General features: G+C 41.4%; 1 protein-coding gene across 9 annotated transcripts in view; it reads left to right on the top strand.

Moving 5' to 3' along the window:
- The window catches only part of PICALM (phosphatidylinositol binding clathrin assembly protein), a 114837-nt gene that overhangs the window by 40919 nt on the left and 57776 nt on the right, over positions 1–16142 (top strand). For all 9 annotated transcript variants that reach the window (XM_075919406.2, XM_075919405.2, XM_075919404.2 and 6 more), the window contains exons 3-7: positions 3258–3333; positions 5785–5887; positions 13575–13668; positions 14230–14341; positions 16004–16110. In XM_075919406.2, the coding sequence (XP_075775521.1) occupies positions 3258–3333; positions 5785–5887; positions 13575–13668; positions 14230–14341; positions 16004–16110 (492 nt within the window). The remainder of the gene's footprint in view (positions 1–3257; positions 3334–5784; positions 5888–13574; positions 13669–14229; positions 14342–16003; positions 16111–16142) is intronic.

Raw genomic sequence — 16142 nt, forward strand, 5'->3', positions numbered from 1 at the left:
TATCTTCTAGACTGGGGTGGGGAACCTTTTGTTGGTTGGAGGTCACTAGCCCACAGCAGAATCAGTTTGGGGTCCTACAAGTGAGAAGGAAAAATAGGGGCACACCTTATTTGCAGGAGGAGTTGCTGGCAGCATCTGGTTGAGGCTGGATAATGAAGGAAGTGGCTGCCCAGCTGACATGTGGCCACCCGGTGTGGAAAAGGGTGGCAAGTGCTCAGGTGGGGAACTAGCTCCTGTTTCTGCGCTGCTGCCTGGCCCCCTGGTGCAGGGAAGGATCTCCAGCATTTGATGCTGTATGGCTTCCCCTTCTGGCCACCTTACCTGCATGCTCTTCTTCTCCTATGTTCAGGAGGAGGAGCCAGAAGTTTCTGGCTGGTACTGCAGGTGAGATTGGGGTGAGATCTCTATACATAGCCCCTGACCGACCCCTCCTCCCCCCTCCCGGCAGCATTACACAACTACTGGATCCCTTGGGGCTGGATTAAATTGTTTGGGGGGGGGGGGCAGATGCAGCCCACAGGTCAGAGATTCCCCACCTCTGTTTTAACACAGCACTGAGTCCCATTGGGGAGATAGGTTAATCTATACTGAAGCTTCTGGAACCCCATAAGATTTCAGGCCTGTACGCAGGGTGCATGTGGAGGGTCTGAGCCACGTTTTCAGTTGAGATTTCTTTTAAGATAGTTAGCCACAGGAGGGCAAACATTTTATATACCCATTAAAAATTGCAGTTGCATATAAAACATTAAAACTTGGCCAGAGATTGGTAAAACCCAAATTCTCAGTGAGCTCCCATTTTTACACTTGACCACTTAAACTTTACATTTGGAGATAACTCAGAAATATTATAGAAGTCTAGTGTAATCATATTGTGCCTAGAATTCCAGACACACAGGGAGGGAGAAGTTGTATCTTTTATTGGACCCACTTTTCTGTTGGTGAGAGAGACATGCTTTTGAGTTTATACAGAGCTTTCCTTCAGGTCTGGGAAACATGGTCAGTGTCAGAGACTTTGAGAATACTTTTTATTTACCTGGAAATAGTAGTATAAACCTCAAAAAGCAGAACTCTTAGGGCATTTCTTGCTTTTGATGCTTATGATAAATGTATTTGAGCCTGTATCAGACCATCTGCTCTTGCATCTATTTGCCTTTTTTTAATCAACAAAAGGTCTATAATGAATAGCCTCAATCTGGAAGGAAAAAAACCTGAAGTATGAGATACAGATTAGACAGGATGAAACCTTTCAATCTCCTTTAGGTTATTGAATTTATTTTTATATGGATAAAAATCTTTATGTAGAATTAATAGTAAATCTTCATGCAGCTAAATACCACTTAAATAAAATCCCAGAATTGTATTTATGGATAATTATATTAGATAACTAGAAGTAAAGTTTGTCAACTCCCACTTCACTTTTTGGTACTGGTAGCCATCATTTCCTTGTAATCTACTGATATCCTGATGACAAATGCCAATGTGGTGATGTAGGCACTATAAGCGAAGAAAGTTTTTGTAGTACAGTCAGTCCTGGGAACCACTGCATGTGAGAAATAACCGATTAAGAAATTTTGAAACAGATGGCTGTGGACGGACACTGTACACCATCAAAGAGAGAGAAAAAACCCTGAGTTCTACAGAGGTATGATCTCTATCCCTCCCAAACTACAATGTGCACACTGGAAAATGAAAGACTCCCTTTTTTCAGCTAGAACAGAGCAGCATGATTACATCTAAATAATGTCTTAAAATACAGACACTCACTTCCAGTTGATTTTATATTACATGGAGTGACTACTGCTAATTTGATCTGGTAGAGAAATAGTATCCTTCCCTACTATAGGTTGGACCTTGCTGGTCCAGCACCCTTGGGACCTGATTGGTCCCAAATGAGGGGATTTACTGGACCAGGGAAGGTCCCTCGCCTCATGACCTGTGTTTGCCACAAAATTAGGGCTCCAGCCTGCACCCACTGCTGCCCCAGCCTCCCGGGGCTGTCTAAATGCTGGCTCTTCTGCTGCCAGCCTGGAGTGCCACGGCCAGAGCTCCGCAGCTGCGGCATAGCTGCACAGCTGCCTGGTTCTGTGGCTGGATCCGGAGCTATGTAGCCAGAGTAAAGCAGCTCAGCAGCCGTCTGACTCTGGGACCAAGGCTGGAGTTGTGAAGGGTCAGGGACAGAGCTCCCCCGGCCACTGCTGGGGCCAAAACTCCCTGCTGTGCTGTTCATTCCCTCCCCTCCCCACCCCACAAGGTTGCCAGTACTCCCTAATGCGCTCCTTCCCTTCCGCCAAACCCCCCTTTTCCTGGGCTCTATGGTCCAGGAACATTCATGGTCCATGCCGGACCACATTTGTTGCCAGACTGGAGAGTCCGGTTAAGGGAGGCACAAACTGTAGTTTCAGGACATCTGGCATTGTTTGTGTGGAGATGGGGGAGAGGTCTTGTCTTGTGAACCAGAATTCCTTGTGCAGAAAATGAGTCAAAGCAACTGAGAAACTGAAGAGTTAATGTCTGATACATTTACTGCTGAGTCATTTCTACTAAAGCAGGAAAGCACAGGATTATGTATTGTTAAGATATGCACTTCTGCTACAGGTTGAAACTCTCTTAACCAGGATTCTCTTGCCCGGCAATGTCCATCGTCCGGCATTGATGTTGCAGGACTAGAGAGTCCTGGTGGAGGGCCAGTGGCAAGGATCTCTGTAGGGCTGGCAGGGCAGTGGGCTGCTGTTAGCATGTGGAAGCAAGTCTGAAAACATGCGCATGGCTGCCTGGTGGGGTTGCGAGCTGCTGTAGCTTGGTGGCTCAGGGATCTGTGGTATGTGGCTGCCTGCTGGGACCCAGAGCTCCTGGTGGGACCCGGAACCCCAGTGTTTTGCATGCTGCTGCCCAGCAGAGCAATGGGGCCATCAGGTGATGAGCAGCAGGGAGTCCAGAAATGACATCCCCAGGACCAGGTCAGGTTCCAAGGGTGCTGGACCAGGGAGCTCCAACCTGTATTTGTCATAATTAAAGGCTTGATTTTGAGGGGCACTGAGTATCTGAGTCCAAATAATATGAATGCAAGCTGTATGACTTTGCTTAGAAATATATGGGTTATTTGCCTATTTGCAAGTTATGCTCCAATTTTTTAAAAAAATTTGATAGCATTGAATTAAGTAACTAAACTGTTTGCATGCTGAATTAAATAAAATTCTAGCAAAGCAATAAGTTGTTGATGAAAAATCTGATTCAAAATGTTCTTTTATTCCATGTAGCGTTTTATCCAGTATCTGGCTTCCAGAAACACATTGTTTAATTTGAGCAATTTCCTAGACAAAAGTGGATTGCAAGGTAAGGTATTTTCGTTATAAAAACCTAACTTAGTATTTTAGCAAATAATTAACATTGTATTTTCACAAGTTATAGTGAGCTTCCTCACTGCAGTAGTTAAAGTTACATATAATTCCAAGAAGTGAATTTTAGTACATTTTTCGTGGATGTCATTCAAAATCTTCCAACTGACTACATTTGCGGCAATGTAGAAAATATTGCCACATGAAAAAAAAACAAATACAATTTTGTATCTTACATAAGATGCTTTTGGTTTTAATAATGCTATTTATTCTAGTTCTGAACAAGTTTCCAACAGTTGCAGATACCAGATAAAATTAGGCTAAAGCTCTCATGATGCGTTTCAGTTTTATCATTGGTCAGAAGAGATTTGTTCTTGATACTGGCTGCTATTAGTTGAAACAGAGGGGCAGGTAGCACTTAATTTTTATTTAAGTTGGTGGTCATCCAGCCTACCCCTGGTCCTATGTAGGATTAATTAAATGAATGCATACAAAATAAAATTTTCAATTTCTATGTTGGAAATGTATTCTACCAAGGAAGAAATCAATTAAAAAAACTAATATTAGTGCCGCATAGAGGTGTAACTGAGATGGGAATCTTATTGTGTTAAGCACTGTATACAAGCATATAGTAGGAGACTGGTCATACTCCAAAGATAATGATTTTATCAGCTCAGAATATATTGTGTTTTCTACAACAAACTTCACAGCTCCAGCATCACACACTGGGGTCTTCATTTTATTATTATTATTATTTTATTTGAAAATGATTAAATTCTATCTTGCAAAATTCTTCTTGACGCATTACAAAGAAAGCAGGGGTATGTCTACACTACCACCCTAGTTCAAACTAGGGTGGTAGTGTAGACATACCCCAGGGGGATGGGAATGAACAAGAAAATAATGATTATCTGTTGTCATGGTAAAGGGTGGAGAGACACAGCTTTGTGCTTGAGCTGTTCACTTTTTGTGTATTCTTTAAGTCTGGGAGAAGCATAACAAAATACAAGGACAAAATCTAACTCTTGTACGTGCTGTAGTAGGGACCAATTACTTGAAACAGAAGTTTCAATTAGATGTCTGGCTTTGTTGGAGTAGGCATGAGGCAAGATTCTGATCCTTATTACACAGTTCCCCCTGTAGCGCATTGTTGATGCATTGACCTATTCTCAAGTTACTAATTTGCCTGTACTGAAATAGCAGTTTTTGTCTCCAACTTTGCACTTTTATAGCTGTTTAAATTTTGTTTTGCCATAATTGTAGTATACATACTCTGCTGATGGCTATGAACTGCAGTTTTCATTGTGGTAAATGATGCCAAATTGTCAAGCTGAAACTTAATTTTCAAAGGTAGGCTGGTAATAGAATACGGAAAGAGACAGTCACCATCTAACGCCACTATTTCCATATTCTAGCTCTGTTATTTCTTGAGAATAAAGTGGAAGATAGGATTTCTTGATCTGCACCTGTAGGAAATATTTTTGGATGTGATTAAGATGTCAGCCTAATTTTATTGTCTTCGAATGTGCAAACTGCCACTGATTAATTTTAATTTAGTGCATTTTGCTGTATTAACACCCAAAAGAGTACATGTGAATTGTGAGATTGGCTCTGGAAACATAAGACTTTTGTACATACTTGTATGCTAGTTAAGAAATCTTACTACAGATAAATCAGTAAGCATAAATAGGCACTTTATATGGTGGTATCCACAACGTTATATAAAAATACTTAATCTGCTCACTGACTTCCAGGAGATTATTAATTTCAGATAAGAAAAGAAATTTCACAGCTCCTGTGACATCTCTGGATATATGTTGCATCATATTTTCAGGATGTTTACAGTACAATGTATAGCTCTTTACATTCCAAACTTTTTGACTGTCAAAAAATTGAGACCAGTCTTTTGTAACCATTTCTGTATATTGGTGGGTCAGGAGAATGTTTGTTTTTGTTTACAAGCTATCTGTAAGGCTGTGTCTACATTGGCGTCCCTTTCCGGAAAAGGGATGTTAATGAGACACATCGCAATTGCAAATCCCCCACGGCGTTTACATGGCTGCCGCTTTTTTCTGGCTTGGGGATAAGCCGGAGAAAAGCGCCAGTCTAGACGTGATTCTCCGGAAAATAAACCCTTTTCCGGAGGATCTCTTATTCCTACTTGAAAGTAGGCTTATTTTCTGGAGAATCACGTCTAGACTGGCGCTTTTTTCCAGCTTATCCCCAAGCCGGAAAAAAGCGGCAGCCATGTAAATGCAAATGCCGCGGGGGATATTTAAATCCCCCGCGGATTTGCAATTGCGATGTGTCTCATTAGCATCCCTTTTCCGGAAAGGGACGCCAGTGTAGACACAGCCTAAGTGTATATCTCATTGCCTACTCAAAATAATTGTTTTTTGTACAGGAATTGACTGGACGAGGGATAAGCTGTTAACCTTTTCTCTTGTAGGGTATGACATGTCCACATTTATCAAACGGTATAGTAGGTATCTGAATGAAAAAGCAGTTTCTTACAGACAAGTGGCTTTTGACTTCACAAAAGTAAAAAGAGGGTAAGAGCTGTACTTATTTTTATTTTTAGCATCTGGCTTGCAGTACATACTAACAAGCTATGCTCAAATAACCATGTTGGATGTCTTTTCACTTGTATTGATCAATATACTCTGTGCATTATGCACTAAAAATGTCAGTGCAGTTGAGTTATAATGTGTTGTATTTCAGAAATTTTGGGGAACACCTTGTCTTTTGAAAAATATTAAATGGAAATAAATCTGTGAGGCAACTGGTGGTAGCTACCTAATCTGGCCAATAAGCTTTTCCTTGATATTCCAGAAAGCTATTCTTTTGTTTGGCACCATTGGTGTTTAAATATGTTTCTCATTTAAGAAAGTTACGGGGATAGGCGTTTATGTGAAATACCTTACTGTACTTTATCGTCCTCCTTTGTGCTGTTCTCAGAGTGGCTGTGTTTACAGCCCATTGTACTGTAATGCACTGGGGTAATTAGAATGACCATCATGTCCATTTTGGGATGGAGAGTAGTGGAAGTTACATAATCACTTTATGCATCTATGGCATTCAGTGGGTAACTGCTCGCTAAGCAACTTCTTTAGATATGGCATACATTAAAGTTATAGTGGCTCTAATATTGAAGCAATAAAATGAACGTTCTTTAAATGAATGTTTAATGTGACTTCTGCCATTGGTGATGTTCCCTGTTTCCTCAAGTTTTGGTTCTGTTGGCTAGCAGTACTTGCTGGGACCCTCTCTACTCCACAAATGTCTTTGTACTCCCACCCTCATGGTATAAAGGATGGGACCAGCCATTCCTCAGGTTTTTTTTCTTTCAACAGTGGCAAAAAGAAAGCCTTGCTTCTCTGTGACTTACAGTTGATGTTAGCAACTAGTGTAGCTCTTAAATAGTTAACTTTTAGTTTGCCTGTAGGCTTTAAAGAAGAAAAAATGACTACCCTTTTAATTAACTTTTCATGATTGGTATGCATCACCTTCTTTCTTCAATCACCCAAGATAATATTGAGGCAAGTGGTGGACTTTTCCTTAAAATAATGAGAATAAAATTCCTTGATCGTGAACTCTCCATACCAAAGAGAAAAAAAGGTTGGTGTCCCATTCTGGGCATTCGTCTCAACAGGTTTGTTCATCATTTCACGCTCAGGATGGTGACACTGGTCTTCCCTGTAGCATCAAGTGTGTTTACTAAGTATTTGGCAATGGTAGCAGCTTGCTTAAGGAGACAAGGATTCCAAGTCTACTCTTACTTCAACAATGGAATGATCCAGGGAGTATTGTCTCTGTATGTGATCTTAAAACTCTTTGCCACGTTGGGCCTCAAAATCAATAGAGAAATACCCACACTTATTTTTCTCAACACTTAGAGGTCATAGAAGTAGTGTCAGTAAGAACTTACCTTCTACAAAACTTCAGTCCATAGTGGACCTCATGAACTACAATCTCAGTCAAAGACTTCAGTTAGACCATGACTCAAACTTCTGGCACATATGGCCTCATACTTAGAATCTCAAAACTGGAAGGAACCTTGAGAAGTCAAATCCAATCCCCCTGCACTCTTGGCAGGAGCAAGCACCACCTAGACCACCCGAACAGGTATTTGTCTAACTTGCTCTTAACTATCTTCAATGATGGAGATTCCACAACATTCCTAAGTGCTTAACCACCCTAACAGCTAATAAGTTTTTCCTAATATCCAACCTGAACAGCTCTTGCTGTAATTCTGACTTATCAGACATCATTTTTTTCTCCCTCCTCCTTGTTATAACCTTTTAGGTCAGCAGTGGGCAACCAAGGACAGTGAGTGGGCCACATGAGTGGCTCTCCTTTGTCTTACTAGGCCGCAGCAGCCCGTGGCACACTGTGTGTACCACCTGTAGACCTGCGGTCCTCCTGTCTGCCTCCCACCACCATGTTCCCCATGTACACTGGGGTACCAGAGCACCACACTCCCTACTCCCTCCCCCCCCCCCCCAGCACTTTGAATGCCACAAATTGCCTGATTTACACACGGTGCTGCTCCTTCTCCCACACCCCTCCAGAGCTTGAATAGCTGCAAACAGCTGATGTGCAGCGTTCCAGCTCTGGGAGAGTGGGGGAGGAGCAGGGACAGAGCCCGAATCTGGTGCTCCAAAAGAGCATTGAGGGAAAGAGAGGGAGGAGTAGGAAGTGCAGGAGTCCAGTAGCCAAGTGCACGAGACACGCGTGGGGGAGGAATAGGGATGTAAATGGCTAGTTGACTCTAAACAAATGTTTACCGGATAGTCGACACACTCATGGACTAGTCGCTTCCTTCCCCCTCTCCCTTGCTATCTCTATCAGAAAGAGGCAGGCAAGAGTGGGGGAGAGGAAGGAGTGCTTCAAAGCAACAATGCTGCATGGAACCCAGGGCCAGAACCTGGGCTTCACGCAGCGCTGCCACTTTGAGGAAGGTGTAGTAGTCAGATGTCACCATTTGTGGTCTCCTGCTCAGTCAGTGATAAACCATTCATCTGTGTGTATATGCTCCTCCTGTATGTATGCGCTGTTGACTTTGCACAAGTAGTTGACAAAGCAGACTCCAGGGGAGCTCCAAAAGATAAGGATAGAAGGTACCAGGTCAAGTTTATTGTCAAATGAAGTACAATAATAGTTGTCAGTCAACTCTACCAAACCATTACACATATTGACAGCGGACTCAGCTTAGTCAGTGCCAGAAATGCGACACTGTCCTCTTGGCTGGACCAAAGACAGGTCTTTGGGGTACGTTTTTTATACACAGGTATAAACAAGTTACGCATCACTCCTGACATATCAGGTTGCCATTTTCTGACACCCCTAGATTGACCCATTATCTTGTATATGGGGGTTCAGTCATTATCATTCATGATGTCAATTTAGACCCTGTCCTGAACCAGGGTGGGTATGTTCCTGTTATATATGAGGTATATATTGTTTCTTCCAAGGTGTTCTGTTACAGCCGCTATGGAATGCCTAGTACTTCTTAGGTATGAGTTTCTGTAATATCAGCCCTGTTCTTGCCAACTTCTATGAGCAGGGGCCTGCTTCTTGTTCAGTTTCACTTTGCATTATATTAGCAAAGTCTTCACCATTGCTGTCTAGGCCTCAGGCCTTACACCAAGCCTGTGATACCTGGGATTATGTTTCAGGCTCTCACCTTACTACATTGGGCAAACAGGGATCTGTGGGCTGCAGGTGACACCCCAGTGGGCCACATGTGGGCCACTACTGTTTTAGGTATTTGAAAGCTCATCTCATTCTTGTCTTTACAGAATAAACAGACCCAGTTCTTTCAGTCTTCCCTCGAAGGCCATGATTGCTAGATCTTTCTTAATTTGTATTGTTCTTCTCTAGACCTTCTGCAATTTGTCCATATCTTTCCTGAATTGTGGCACCCAGAACTGGGCACAACTCCTGTCAGTCCCCGTAATACATGAGGTTCGAAGGGATGCCGGAAAGGATGAGACCACAACTGGGGGTTTCAAAAAGCACAAACTGATTTTATTTTGATGGCGCCAGACAATCATCAGAACAAAAATTAAACAGATTGCCAGACAACACAAAACAATTCCCTGAGGCTTTTCTAAATCACAATAATTCCCAATAACTGCCCAGGGGTTAGGAACAGTTGAATTAACACTGGTATTATCCATAGGGCTGATTATTTACACAACTTTATACAAGGAAACAGTAAAAAACCTAAACCACAACTATTTATAAACTAACTTAGTAACTTTTTAGCCACTGTCACTTGGCAAGCAATAAGGACAACTAAAAAATCAATTAGGATAGGGATGATGGGGGGGGGGGGGGGGTGTTATACCAGTTCTGGAGACAGCAGGAACACAAGTACCGGTCACACGCTCATAAACTGTCTCCACTCGGGTCGACCAACTTGGAGTACGCTCAGTAAGACTCAAGAGCGGGGGGTGCAAGGCGTCTGGGTGATCAGGCCAGGCGTTCACTCAGTGCGAATCCCCAGTGAGAGAGGGGCTGCCTGCCTGTTTTATTGCCTGTGAACTTATCACCCCATAGGTTGGTTTTTGCTGCAGTGGGTGGAGTAGCAGGACTGAGCACCAGTCAGCCCACTGGCTGATCTGTTACTGCAATGGGTGGAGCGAGCAGGGGAAGATTATTAATTTACATGCCCTTATATGGAAAACACTCCACCTCACAGACAGAGCCCCCTATACCAGCCTCAGAGGTATTACAGGCTATGGCTCCCTGCGACGGGCAGCCATTTCTGATGTTCTGTCTCGGACAACTCCAATTGAGACCTAATCAGCATGGACTAGAATGGAAGATTTACTACTTGTGTCTTGCTTACAACATTCTCTTAATACAACCCAGAATTATGATTGCTTTTGTTGGCTCATATTTAGCTTGTGGTCCATTATGCTCCATAGAGCTCTTTTTGCAGTACTCCTTCCTACATAGTCATTTCCCACTTTGTATGTGTGCAACTTGATTGTTCCTCCTTAAGGAGAGGACCCTGATTTGTCTTTATTGAATTTCATCCTGTTTACCTTAGACTTTTTCCTCTAGTTTGTCCATATCATTTTGAATTATAATCCTATCCTTCAAACCACTTGCAACCCCTCCCAGCTTGGTATCGTCTGTGAACTTTACACTGCTGAGGCAGCTTGACATATTTTGCCTAGTCTCCAGGCAGGGGCAATTGAAATCCATGTAGCAGATCCCCTTATAGCCATGATGGTCAAGATTCCACAAGAAGTTCTGTCCTCATTAACTGGGAAAGACCCACTGCAGGTGTTCAGTGTAGTTCTTGTCTCTGCACCTCTAGGAGAGGCTCATTTAGATCCCTTTCAAACATAGGGCCTGTGGTCACTTCCAGGAGTTCATCTGCACATAAACCTTCTATAATTGAGCCATTCACTTTCCATGCAGGGCATTTCTGTTCCAACAGTGTAGATCTACCATCTGAGGACTGATAAAACACCACAACTATATATTTTGTCAGTCGACAGACCATTTGGCTTTGGGTTCCATGTGTTCATCACTGCATTGTGCCACTGGCCCTGCATCTTTCAGTTGTTCAGAGTTTGCTAGCAGGTCTCTTCAACACACAGTTCTCAGACAACCACAAGCAGTTGGTGAAGGACCCAGCATTGGAGAGCAGCTTTCGCAAGTGGGGATATCTAAACTCACAACAGACCAAACAAGCAATGCTAAATGTTCCGCTCTACAGGGGGTTTCCAGTGCAGGCTCCCTGTCCTAGGTCTTTTTTTATCCCCAGGCACCAAGACTGATGTATGCCTTTCTTTTAACCCTGCGTGTCAGAGTCATGAGGTCGTAAGGCAAGATGCAGGATTGATGATTATAATGGCAGCCAGCAATTCTGTCATTTTGATCTGATGAACCTCTCATTGTAGCCTGCACTCACTTTGCCTTCTCTGCCCAGTAGCCTTGCAGAACCATCCAATTCTACAGCTTGGCCAATTGTGATATCTAAAAGCCTAGATCCTACCTGACTGACATACCCCCAAAAGAATTTGTTGACCTGAAATTTAGACTATTGCGTTCCAAAGCAAAAAAAACCAAACAAACAAAAAAACCTACCCTCAAATTAGTCTGATTTAGCTTCATAAATAAAAGTCTTTTTAGTTGAGCATCTTGTCACTAGCTGTCTCCGTCAACATCCATTCAGCAGTATTGGACTAGACACTAGTCCTGAAATAATGTGGACTTTGTTTGTTTCATAAGACTTCATCTGGTAGCACTATCTGAGAATTACCTTTTTCCAGGACTGCAGTGTATTTTCTTGCTCCAAATGGGCTAGATCCTTTAAGTGCATTATTCATGTTTCTCCCTTAGCTTGTAGTCCCCACCTCTGGGTCCTCAGTTGCAGTATTGTCAGGGTTCTTGGTTCCTCCACTTTGAGATCTTTACTCCCTGTTCCTTTGTTTCATCTGTAACCTCAATGAATACTGTCATTATCAGCTTGAAGAGTAGAAGAGATTCAAGGCACTCAGGACAGATTTCCCTTTTTCAGGGTTCCACAAGCAAAGGGTCACTCCCAAGCCTCTTCCTATATTCCTGGCCAAAGCTTTTTTTCATGTTTCATATGAAAAAAGTTGGTTCATTTCCCTGTTTTCTTCCACAAGCTGCACTTAAGCTCTGAAAAAGCTAAAATTCATGCACTTTATCTAATAGTATTATGGTGGAATCACTATAGACAGTTACTTTGAGAGAATGATTACTTACAGCACCTGTGATTTTTAGGGATGTGTTGTTGTCTATGTGGATTCCATGACCTGCTCTCAGGTGCTCCTTTCCTATTATTATGAAGTTGTACTCCTCTGGAATTCTGTATTGGTGAAAGAACTGAGGGACATTTGGTCCTGATCAGTCCTTTATGTCCTTGGGGTGGGCAAGTATATCTGTGGTACAGCTGTGGCTCCCAACCACACTACTAGTGAAAAGAACCCACTCTTGACCACCTGAGGCATAGGTACACCAAGAGTGGGATCCACGTGGACACTGCTCTTGAAGAAAAACATCTGCTTTAAGAGTATTAAGCTTTCTTTCACCACCTGACCAATCTTCTCCAAGAGAGCCTCTTATAGAGAGTCAAAAGGTTCATACTTAATTGTAAATAATTATGTTAACAGGAGGAAGGTATTGCTGGTGGTCTTTCCTGAACATCTTCCTTTTCCATCTGTAAGAATCCTTAGCTTTTTGTGCTACAGTGTGTCAAGTTTTTAGTTTCAACAAACAAGAGGTTCTAAGAAGTTGAAGTTTTTACTTGGGTATCAAGTATTTTTACATGTGTAGAAAGCAAATGTTTAATGTCAGTAATTTTTGTTGATTGTTTATTTCCTCCTAGGGCACCTTCATTTTGTGTTATCCTTTGTGTCTTCTCTGGACATCTAGTTGAACACATCAACCAAATGTGAAAGTTAGATCTAGATAACTAACATTATTTGTCAAAAAAAAAATTCCAATTTTATTAAAAAAAAAAAAAAAAAAAAAAAAAAAGCCTTGTCAAATATAATTGTAAATTCATGTTCGGTATTCCTGTAACTACAGATTTCCACATACAGTATATTTTTACAAATACTTTTAAAAGATCTTAGGGAGATGAGGTGGGCGAGGAAGTATCTTTCATTGGACCAGCTTTTGTTCATGAGAGACACAAGCTTTAAAAGATCTTGTCATACTGATTTGACTACTGTTTTAGGTTTTACTAATAACTCTAGATTTATAGTTAAAATTACATTTAGGCAGTTGGAAAAGCTTAGGCAACTTCTGTTTCAGAAATAGATTTCAAAAGTTTATTTGAAAAGGATTTTTAGAATTTTAGAAAATCTATCTTTGAAACATGCTTTTTAAATTGCTAATACTTCTATAACCATCTTCTGCATCATAGATGAAAGTGTAATAGTTTTGAGCATGGCCATTTCAGTTTCTTAGAGAATAAACACCAATCCTTGAAGATCCCGTCACAGGCACTATTTTCTAGGCAAGAAGAGCTGAATGTGCCTCTTCTGGACAATCGCTATTCGTTTGGCCAGACAACTTGAGTATCATAAGGTGTGCCCCTGCATCAGTCATCTGAATATGCTGCCTCTGGCATTGCTATTCTTTTGATCTGTTTCGCATGCTTCATATTAACTAATTTCATATTAACTAATAAAAAGATTCTTTCATAATCCAGTTGGTGGTTTTTCTCTTTTGTTTGCATAATAGGGCTGATGGAGTCATGAGGACAATGAACACAGAAAAACTCCTCAAAACTGTACCAATTATACAAAATCAGATGGATGCACTTCTTGACTTCAATGTAAGTTTAATTTCTGCACCCATCAGAGTCTGTCCTTTAAAACAACTGGACTTGTTTTCATAGCTTGTGAAAATCTTAGAAGACAAGTGATACAATATGTATAAAATAAAACTCCCTTCTATATTTTTAACTGTCTTATATAATTAGTTTGAGGAGCAAAATATACCAGGCATATTGCTTTATATCTATCTGGTATACTCAAATTTAACATGAAGTACTGATGCCACAATAAGACGACCATTGTTCATTTTTAGGGATACATGTGTTTAAGATTTTTTTTAAATAAACCAAATGTATTCCGTTCATTCTTTTGTCCCTTCTTAGTCTGTGATATATTAGTCATGTATTTTTGTTGATCTGCTTTTCTTTTATATATTAAATGTGTCATCTTTGCTGATGGAGCTTCCAATTAACTTTGAAGGCTGCCATATTATATGCATAGTCCTCTTGTCAGTGGAAATCATGTTTTGGGGTATGAATATTGAAACTTAGTTATTAACTGGAAGTTTTCTAATAAGATGTCAATACTGATGAGCTAACTTTCTCTTCTTATCTCCCTAGGTCAATAGCAATGAGCTTACAAATGGTGTAATAAATGCCGCCTTCATGCTCCTCTTCAAAGATACCATTAGACTCTTTGCAGCATATAATGAAGGAATTATTAACCTTTTGGGTAAATATTATTCTACAGCATTAGCTGTGTGCAGTTTGGCTCTTAAAGAAGTAGGATAAAAACTTCCATCTTCATGGACTGCTTCAAGAAAATCTTCATTTTTTGCAGCAGTTTTGTTACCAAAAATTCTTTTGCCTAGTTAGTACTTTCCTTACATGTAATCAAAAGTATGCAATTTCCTAAAAATGAAGTCCAAGAATTTTTGGCACGGAGAACTGTTTTTCCTTGAACTGTCTTTTTTTTTTTTTTTTTGCTTGTCACTGAACCGTTGCTCAAAGTCAGATAGTAAAATTGTTACAGAAGCACAGAGAGTTTTGTTTTTGTAGCTAGAACTTAATTCTAACAAGTTGCTAATCTTTTTATATGTATTATATTTGGATATTTGACTGGCTACGAAGGTTTTTATGTTGGTGCCAATCTCTGTGAAATGAGTATGTGGTTTCAACTGTAGCATGATGTCACATAGATAGGGTCATCTCAACCATGAAAAATGAATCAGACTGTGAAATCCAGGCTTCCCTCCCCCCATGAAATCTAGTCTTGTGTGTGCTTTTGTCTATACTGTACAGATTTTATGGTGAAGATGGTCATTTCTCAAACTCAGTTCTGACCTGAAAGGGAGTTATGACGGGATGGGATATTTTAGGGGGATTGCCGTATGCCACCCTTATTTCTGTGCTGCCTTCAGAGGTGTACGGCCAGAGAGCCGTGGCTGTTGGCCAAGTGCTCAGTTTTGAAGGCAGCTCCCCGCCAGCAGTATCATGCTACCCTTACTTCTGTGCTGCTGCTGATAGTGTTGCTGTCTTCAGAGGTGGGCTCCCCATCAGTAGCCACTGCTCTCCAGCTGCCTGGCCCTGAAGACAGTAACACTACCTGCAGGAGCACAGAAGTAAAGGTAACAGTATTTACTCCAAGAGAATTCTGTGTCATAAGTTATTATACATACTGTTTAATATTCTGCAAAATTCTGTAAATGTTATTTGTCAATAAATGTGGCTCCAGCATGGCAGTGGGGAGCACAGGCTGTTGGCCACATGGAGGTGGGAGATCACCCTGAAACCCCCACTTTTCACGCTACAGGGACTTAGCAATGAGGCTGCACCTGTCCCTGACACAGTGCAAGGCCAGGGCCTTACCCCTCTATGCTAAGTGCATCAAGTGTGGTTAGGTAGGTTCAGAACAGCAGAGTCCAAGCGTGGAGGGGTTTAATGTGTGGCGATCCAAGTATTGGGTGGGGGAGAGAGAGCTTCTGTGTGGGGTAATATTGTTGCAGGCATTTCAGTGGGAGATTTGAGTGCATGGGACTCTTTGGAGGAATCTGGGTCTCTGCAGAGAATCCAGGTGATGGAGATTGGTGCTCAATGGAGAGGGGTGTCTAGGTGTGGAGAGATAGGAGGTGGAGGCTCTGTGGGGGCTCTGGGAGCAAGATGCAGTTGGAGTCTGGGTATGTCAGAAGGATCCATCTGTAGGAAGGTTCTATGATGTAGTATCATAGAATCTCTGCTGTGAACATGGAAAATTGAATGAAGAGAACTTTTTTTCCTCAGTAATGAATGAAGTAACTTTAGTCTTGCATGATATAATTACTTGCACTCTCTGTTTATAGCATGTGTATATAGTGTATTTATTTCTTATGTGATTTGAATACTTTCCCATTTGCAGAAAAATACTTTGACATGAAAAAAAACCAGTGCAAAGAAGGCCTTGACATTTATAAGAAGTTCCTCACTAGAATGACAAGGATCTCAGAGTTCCTCAAAGTTGCAGAGGTAAACCTTACTGGAGTCAAAATTGCCCTCAT

This window comes from Pelodiscus sinensis, chromosome 1, assembly GCF_052426305.1.
Source record: "Pelodiscus sinensis isolate ZL-2025 chromosome 1, ASM5242630v1, whole genome shotgun sequence".
In the NCBI taxonomy this organism is placed as follows: domain Eukaryota; kingdom Metazoa; phylum Chordata; order Testudines; family Trionychidae; genus Pelodiscus; species Pelodiscus sinensis.